This window comes from Crocodylus porosus, unplaced genomic scaffold, assembly GCF_001723895.1.
Source record: "Crocodylus porosus isolate Cpor-Errol unplaced genomic scaffold, CroPor_comp1, whole genome shotgun sequence".
NCBI lineage: Eukaryota > Metazoa > Chordata > Crocodylia > Crocodylidae > Crocodylus > Crocodylus porosus.
Window position 1 is genome coordinate 34,753,396 of NW_017728917.1, and position 9,321 is coordinate 34,762,716.

At 40.8% G+C, this 9,321-nt stretch overlaps 1 protein-coding gene across 1 annotated transcript in view; it reads right to left on the bottom strand.

Annotated features, from left to right (window-relative positions):
• IARS (isoleucyl-tRNA synthetase) overlaps positions 1–9,321 on the bottom strand; it is a 213,973-nt gene that overhangs the window by 40,346 nt on the left and 164,306 nt on the right. Inside the window, exons 28-30 of the mRNA XM_019537053.1 lie at positions 7,679–7,791; positions 7,090–7,185; positions 6,049–6,225 (exon numbers count right to left, since the gene is read on the bottom strand). Coding sequence (XP_019392598.1) covers positions 6,049–6,225; positions 7,090–7,185; positions 7,679–7,791 — 386 coding nt within the window. The remainder of the gene's footprint in view (positions 1–6,048; positions 6,226–7,089; positions 7,186–7,678; positions 7,792–9,321) is intronic.

Below are 9,321 nucleotides of genomic sequence, written 5' to 3' on the forward strand. Positions count from 1 at the left end.
TTCCTGCCAAGGCAGGGGGTCGGACTAGATGATCTACCTAGGTCCCTTCCGACTCTAGCTACTATGAAACTATGAAACTATGTAGTTTTTAACACCTGCAGCTAACATATAACAAATGATAACAAGTGAAAGCAAAATTAAAGCTGTATACATCTCCATCGAGCAACATAGGAATATATTTATTCACTGAAAAATATTTCCAGAGGGTGTTCTCTCCATTTTATTTCAGTTATTTTTACTGGCCACTCTAAATATGACAAAACCGTTACAGAAAAATGTGGGTAGTCTCCTGAGCACTGCAGCTATAAAGAATAACGCCTGTGCTAAGAAGTCAAACTCTGCAGTCACAGAATCATAGAGAAGTAGGGCTGGAAGGGACCTCCAGAAGTCATCTAGTTTAACTACCTGCCCGAGGCAGAATGATCTCTAGCCAAACCATCCTGTACAAGCCATAATATAAGGTCTACGTAAGAATACTGTCAACCCTGACACAACATAGACCTAACATCCTAGCCTGCCACAGGTAAATCAGGGGAACCACAGCAGCCAATGTCCTGCTTCTATTAAATGGTGTCAATATAATAAGAGGTAGAGGGCCATGTCTCCCATTACAGAGGAAGGCAAAAACCCCCACAGTTCACATCAATCTGTGGTAAAATTCCTTCTTGACCTCAAATAGGGCTATCAGCTTGGCTCTGAGAGGAGGAGCAAGACCCTGTTGCCAGGAACCTCCAGCTTTGGTCCCAGTAGGCACACCCTAGTCAAAGTCCCCAGCCTTATGTCTCCAATGAAGGCTTAAAAACAGTTTGACACATGTAGCAGAAAACAGGGGAGGTGGACAGGCCCACCAGCAAAACCCAGAAGCATAGCAAATACCCACATTAAAACACAGGTATAGCAACACCTAGATCACCCAACCAGTGACTAGACAACCTCTTCTTCAACATCTCCAATGATGGAGAGTCCACAACTTACCTAGGTAGTCTATTCCACTGCTACACTATTTTAACAGTGAAGAAGTTTTTCCAGATATCCAATCTAAACTTACTTCACTGCAACTCTAAGCCATTGGACCACATCCTTCTCTATGCAAAAAGAAAGAAAAGATACTTTCCCTCTTTCTTATGGCAGCCCTTCAAGTATTTGAAGACTCCCCTCTTAAATGCCTTTTCCGCAATCTGAATAGGCCTAGCTCCTTCAGCCTCTCGTATGACTTGCTTTGCAAGCCCTTTACCATCTTTGTTGCCTGCCTCTGGACCTTCTTTAAAATCTGCATGTTCTTTTTAAAATGTGAAGCCCAGAACTGCACACATTATTCCAGATGAGACCTAACCTACGCTGAGTAGAGAGGCACTATCATTTCTCATGTCCTGCACCTATTGCTTCTATTGATACATCCCAAAACCATATTTGCCTTTTGTGGAGCTGCATCAAACTGCAGACTCGTATTGAGTCTGTGATCTACCAACACTCCCAAGTCCTTTTTCATGGTGCTACCATCCAGCCAGATGTAACCCATTTTATATTTCCTTTTGATTATTCCTCATGAGGTAAAGCATCTTGCATTCATCTGCACCGAACTTCATTATGTTAACTCTAACCCAACTTTACAATTAGTTGAGATCTTTCTGAATTGCATTCACACCCTTTGGCTATGGACAGAAATTAACCATAAACCAGTATAAGTGATTGGAAACCAGTTCAAATCTGTAACAACAGAAGTTCAGTGCACATAAACTGCTTCCAAAATGGCCAAAACCAGTTTAAGATAAAGCTGGATGGATGTAGTGATTCAGATTAAATTGGTTTATCAAACTTCTGTCCCAGTTCCCCTCCAGATTCAAGTTAACCCAGCATCCCAGGATGCCTTGCACCTCCTCCACAAGCCCTCACTTGCAGGGTGACCTAGCTAGCCTTGGCCCAAGCTGTCAGCTCCAGCTGAGCAGGGAGGTGCGTTCGAGCACCCCTCAGCTTCTGGCCTGGGCCACTGCAGGCATGTGGCTGCATTTCCAGAATCAAGTGAAGGTCTGTTCATGTGCTTATCAGTTCAACCTATGCAGCTTAGAATAATCTGCAAAGACTGAATAGATTCAGCCTTGGGGTTTTTGACTGTATGCTTAGCCCTGGTGAATAGAAAGAAACTTTCTATGCTTCCATCTAAAAAAACACACTGAATAGTACTGGGCCCAGAACAAACCTCTGTGCGGCTCCACTTGAAACCTCCTGCCATTCTAACATGAACCTATTAATAATAACCTCCTACATGCAGCTATCGTGCCAATTATCCATCTACCTTATATTGATTGATGGGCAATCACTCGTGAACGAGTAAGATCGTCTTCCAAGGATCTTAATAGCGAGTCTGCAGGTGGCTCCATAGCCCAATTCCAGATCCACATGTGTTGTTGCAGTGACGACAGGCATTTCCAGGAAGGATGGGCACTGTGCTGCTGCGCTGCATGTTCTGATGTTCTTTTTGCCTGTTCTTTTCCTCTTCTGCCTGTCGATAAGCTGTTTCAAAGTGTTGAGGTCCCTCCCAAAGAACCTTCCTCCATTTTGGTTGGTCCTGAGCAAGGATCTCCCAAGTGTTGATGTTGGTGTTACAACTCTTCATGTTTGCCTTCAGGGCGTCTTTGAAGCACTTTCTTTGCCCTCCACTACTTTGCTGACCTTTTTCAGATGTGAGAAAAAGATTCTCTTTGGAAGGCAGGAGTCAGACATGCGAACAACACGACCTGTCCAGCGAAGTTGGTTTTGGATGATTGTGGCCTCAATTATGTTGGAATTTGCTTTGGCCAAGACACTGATGTTTGAGTATCCATCCTCCCAGCTAATCCGAAGGATCTTGTGAAGGAACCATTGGTGGTACTTTTCCAAGCTCTTGAGAGGATTTCTGTATGTGGTCCATATATAATAGTTATCATAGTTTTATCTTGCCCACATTTCTCTAACTTATTCATGAGAAAGTCATGCAGGCCCTTGTCAAAAGCCTCGCTGAAGTCCAGATATGTTAAACACAGCACTCTCATCAGCAATTACTTTGTCAAAGAAGAAGAAAAAGTTTGACACAATCTGTTTTTCATAAATCTAGGCTGGCTCCTTGTAATTGGCCTTTCCTCCTCCAAATACTTGCAAATGGACTTCCTTAGGATGTGCTCTTGTAATTTCCCAGGTATTGAGGTAAGGCTTACTGGTCTGTTGTTCTCCAGGTCCTTCCTTTTGCCTTTTTTAAAGAGGGGCACTATGTTGACCCTTTCCAGTCCTCTAATACCTGGTCTGTCTCCCATGACTTAATGAAGAACACTGACAAGGCCCCAATATCTCCTCTGTCAGTTCCTAAATAAAGTTTATCCAGCCCTGCTGACCTGAATTCATTTGGAGCTAACACAACCTCTCTTTTGTTATCTCCTCCCTCATCTTGCCCCCTTCCTTACCCAGATAATCCTTATTAGGTGTCTGGCTGCATCTTAATTTTTTGGTGAAAACTGAGGCAAAGCACCTGTTAAGTAGATCTACATTCTTTGAATCTTCGGTTAGGTGTCCCCTCTGGCTTGTTAACAGAGGGCCCACAGCTTCCTTTGTCCTTCTTTTCTAGCCAACACATTTATAGAACTTCTTGTTGTCCTTAAAATCCTTTGCCAGGTGCATCTCATTCTTTATCTTTGCTTTCTTGATTTTGTCCCAGCAGGTTCTTGTTATTTCTTGGTATGCTTCCTTGACAACCTGCCCATTCTTCCATACCTGTATACTTTCCTTTTGCATTTGAGGCATTTTAAAAGCTCCTCGTGCAGCCACATTGGTCTCTTGCCATTCTTATGCTTCCATTGTGTCAGGACAGTTTTTTGTTAAGCTTCCAATTTTGTTCCTTTTAGAAGCTGCCAGCCCTCCTTTATCTTTCAGTCTATCCACCTATGACACTATGCCCATTAACTCCTTGAGCTGGATTAAATCCAACTTTTTGAAACCTAGCATCCTAATTTTGCTGACCTCTTGCTATCCCCGTCTCAGAATCTTAAATTCTATCATATTGTGATTACTTCCTCCCAAATTCCATCACTTTCATATCTTCTACCAGTTCTTCCCTGTTGGTCAGGAAAAGATCCAAGATTGATGATCCCCTAGTTGTATCCTCTACTTTACGGAACAGAATATTGTCCTCCACACAAGTTGGAACCAGCCTGACATTTCATGTTTGGCTGCACTGTTCTTCTAGCACATTTGGAAAACTATAGTCTGCCATCAGTACCATCTCATAGCCCAGTGTTTTCTAACCTTTCCCCCCCATGTCACGCTTACCTAAATTAAAAAGCACCGTGGAACACCAGACATGGAGCAAGCAGGGTTGAGGAGGCGCACTGACCAGGGAGGGGTGGCACACTGCCAGCCGGATGGCATTTTGGGCTAAAGGCACACCCCCTGCCTAGCTAGAGCCATGCTCCCAGTCTGTTTGTATGCGAAGCAGCAGCAGGGGGGAAGGGGGCTGGCTCCAGCAGCACACCGGTTGGGAAATGCTGCTATAGCTTTTGGATAGGTTTGTCACCTGCTTGAAGTGTGGCTCATCCACCTCCTCTTCCTGATTTGGTGGCCTTGAAAATCATACCTCTTAAAATCTCCTCATTCCTTCCATTTTCACCACTATCACAAATTCACCTGAACTAAATTCAATTTTTAGAGTCCTTACATTCTCCAATATTAATTCAAACATTTCAACTTTCTAAGGTCAAACTGCCCAATAAACACTGCAACCAAGCAAATATCTAAAAGAAACATCTCAATCTTCTTCCCAATACCCAGTTTTTACTATACTCTCTAATTTTCCATAAAATTTCCCAATGCCTTGTCATGAAATGTCTCACAGAAATTTAACTCTATACTGGTAGAGAGGGAATAAAGATGGACAGAAATCTCTCCCACTTCCTTTTCAAACACAGCCAGGATATATGGCATTCTGCAAAATATAATATACAGATACAATCTATTTAGTCTTGAAATTCTGTATGACATTTGGGTCAAAGATTCCATTTTATTAAAAAAATCTGTAAAGAATGTTTATGAAACTATTAAGTCTGAACAGAATGGGGGGGGTAAAGATACGGAGGTGACCATACGCAATCCAAAAAAGCTGAGAAAGAGTAGGCTAACTAACTAAAATTCATCATATTCTTTTGCTCAAGGTGATCATGCAAAACGTAACTCTGGTTAAAAACAGGATTTAAATGATTCTTCAGAGAGCAGAGACTATCCACTTGCAGCCCACAGACCCCTACAGTCAGCTCTCCCACTACCATACAATGTGGGGTGAGAGGGCAGGGAGCACGCACCACTGGCAAGGCCTCTGTGGCAGGGGGCTACTGACCTACCCCATGTTGTAGTAAATGCAGCCAAGGGCTGCATACCATTTGTCCACCTGAACAGTAGGTAGGACATTCCTGGGGTCCAACCTCATGGTGTATGGTACCAGAGGTAAGAGCGGCCCCCAGCTGTGCTGAAGTTGGACAGCACTGTTATAGGGATACAAATTATTAGATATGAACTTGATCCATTAGCTCTACTTCATCTTTACCTCACATGAAATGCAAAATACAGCTGATTAAGCGAAGACAGATCTGACATTAAATTAACAAATTAGCCTAATATAAAGCCTCTGAGATTTGTCTGATGTCTGATCCACGATAACTATTAGTGGGAAGAAATGTATATTTACCCCTGTATTCTGTTCATGACTGTTCTCTATGGTTGCAGGGGACATTAGTCCAAGAAATTATAATCAAAACTTTTGTAAGAAGCTGTCTGAAACAGCTCCTACATAAATATTTTTACACTTAAATATGTAGCCTAATTTTCAAAGATACTGGACAAAGAGATAACTGACTTTTTTCTCAGACATGTTAATTATAGCAATGGAGAATTCTAAGACAGATTCAGCCACCTGATAAAATGAATATTTACTACCAAGAACATAAAGTATCACTTATAATCCAATACATCACTCAGTTAAAACCAATCAATACAGAGGACAGCATGTTCAGAAGGATTCTTCTTTCTTACTTGAGTTCTCTCCTGTATGAGCACTTCTTTTGAGGTAGGCACTGGGTATGGCTTCAGAGTAGCCTTTATTGTTGCAAAAATGAAATCTGTGTGCCCTTTAATAACCGATTCCAAGTAGTCACCTTCAGGAGTTGATCTGTAATACACTATAATCTCATCCGTAGGAACCAGATTGCGCTAAGAAACCAAAAATTTAATTAGGTGACAGGAAAATAATCTGTACAAATTGCTTCTAAGAGATACTTGTTAAAACATTAAAAAATATTTTAAAGTATTAACCATATATTTATTAGCAATAAATTTAAAGTTTTCCTAAAAATGAAAACAGGGGTATTGTGTGTTTTTGGTTTTTGGTTTTTTATAAAAGCTGTGTTTTACCAAGCACTATCATATTTTGCTGAATCAAACTAATTAATTTTATAAAAATTCACGTTTTCGTTATGCAAAACAATTCAAAGGGGATCAAAGACTAATCTCAGACCAAAACTTTGACAAATTAAATTTATAGTTTTGGGTCAATCTGCAGCTGTCGTAACCATGTACTGAAATTGACATATGCTTTATGTTACTGAACACAGGGAACAGGAAAAAGGGTTTAGTAACCCAATGGCAAGAATTTATGGCCCTAGATTATGGCAGTAAACTAAAGGTGTGCAGAAACAGCATTAAACATCTTAAAGATAATAACATTACCAATACTGACATGCAATAAAACTAGAAAAGAACATGAACAAGAAAATATAATGGTCTTTATGTCATTTCTAAAATATGCTTTTTTAGTTGTCAACCCTTTATTCCTGTTGCTGATATGTTACGTCGTACATCCCTAGACATAAGTAATGGTTGTATTCCCAGTTGCTGAGAGATAAGAAACCATAAGTTATCTCAACATGGATTGTTTCCATTTACGTCTGATCAGCAGGTTGCAAGCCCTCCACATAAGATTGAATTACATGAGGATGCATTTCGGTCTGGTCATTTCAATTCCCTCTGTATACTGCCTAAGGACATATTTTAGGAAGATCATGTTTCCTTACTTACTTTCTTGCGAAGTTTTTGGATGCGATTTATCACTTCACGGGCAACTCCTTCATCAACCATTGACTGATCTGGGGTGACATCTAAGAGAACTAAAATCTAAAATAAGGTATCAGAATCATTAGTAAAATATGCTAAAATAAATGCATTAAAAACAAAGCTGTTCAGTTAATTCTGATTATGGGGAGGCGAGAGAGTTAATCCTATTTGAAAGATTAATTCCCTGTATGTTTTTCAAAGTCATCTTTCTTAATTTCCAAAATCAGCCTTCACTCCTCTTATACAAACTACTGCATCATACGCAATCCTTATCGAGGAGGCCAAGTTACCCATTATATTGGATTTTTGGTAGCAATTCTAGTGACATGGACAAACACCCAGAAAAATTAACTGAGATTAAAGATCTCATTTCCAGTTATGCACTAACTTTCATAAAAGTCTAAAAGTGAAAGTCTAGTGGAATCACTTACTGTGCTATGAGTCTTCATTACTTAAATTGTTAAAACATTTCTTCAAAATTGTTAAAATATTTCTTCACTGGGATAACTTTTGAATAAACCAGAAGATAAAAAATAATTACTACTATTAATACCTGAGCATCAGAATGTGCCTCATACTGGGCAGAGCATCCTGTGATTTGATCAAAGGTGTACATGAGACGAAGATCTTCCTCATGTAGTTCGTGGCCTTCCACTAAAATAATCCCTGTATAATAATACAATTATTTCAATTACAGGACCATAGAATCATAGGAAAGTAGGGCTGGAAGGGACCTTATAAAGTCATCTAGTCCAGCTCCTCAATGAAGGCAGGGGCATCCTTGACTAAACCATCCCAGCTAAGTGTCTGTGTAACCTGCTTTTGAAAGCTTCTAAGGATGAAGACTCCACAGCTTCTCTAAGTAGCCTGTTCAAATGCCTGAACTTTCCCACAGTCAGAAAGTTCCTCCTAATCTCCAGCCTAAATTTCACCTGCGGCAGTTTGAGACCACTATTCCTAGTTCCTTTCCCTACAGCCACAGAGAAAAACCCTATCCCCATCCTCTCTGCATCACTCTTAAGGTATTTGAAGTGTTATCTATTTCCCCCTCCATCTTCTCTTCTCCAGATAAAATTAACTCTTTCAATCTTTCCTTGTAAATCATGTCTTCCAGGCCCCTGGTCATTTTGGCTGCTCTACACTGCGCTCCTCCCAAACTGTCCACATCCTTCGCGATGTTTGAGTCTCAAAAGTACTCCAAGAGAGGCCTCACCAGTTCTGAACAGAGCAGGAGGATCATTTCCTTTGATTTGCAAGTGACACTCCTATTAATACAACACATAAATGAATGCTGTTGGCTTTTTTTGCAACTAAAGCACACTGTTGGCTCACATGAAGTTTATGGTCAACCACAGACCCTGGGTCCTACTCTGCAATACTGTAACAAAGCCAATCATTCCTTAGTTTATATTTGTGCATGTGGTTATTCCATCTCAAGTGCAGGACTTTATACTTGTTTTTGATGAATCTCACCCGATTGACTGCAGAACATTTTTCCAATCTATCCAAATCATTTTGTATCCTAGCTCTACCCTCCAGAATGTCTGCACTTCCACCTATACTCAGTATCATCAGCAAATTTGCTAAGCGTGTACTCAGTCCCATTATCCAAACAATTAATTAAGATGTTGAGCAATACCAGACCCAGGACAGACCCTTGGGGAACCCCACTTGATATTTCATCCCAACTAGACATTGAACCACTGACTACTAACACACTGAGCATGATGATCCAACCAGTTATGTATCTACCGTACAGTACTTGCATCTGGTCTGTATTTCCTTAGTTTGTTAATGAGAATGCTGTAGGAAAGAGTGGCCTTCTTAAGTCAAGGGTGGGAGTTCCTCAAAAAGTCCTTATTTAAGTACATAGGGAGCAAGAAGAAGATGCAGGGTAACATAGGGCCTCTACAGAATGGTCTAGGGCAACTTGTAACAGACAGCATGAATAAAGCAGAGCTTTTAAATGACTTCTTTGCATCTTTGTTCCTGGACACCGATACAAACACACCTCCCAATAAGACTTTAGTCTGGTGTGAAAGAAATACCAATCCACCTATGGTTAGTGCTGACCTAGTGAAGGGGCACTTGGAGGGGTTGGACATACTTCATAGATTTCATAGACATTAGGGCTGGAAGGGACCTCAGGAGATCATCGAGTCCAGCCCCCTGCCCAAAGGGCAGGAAGGCAGCTGG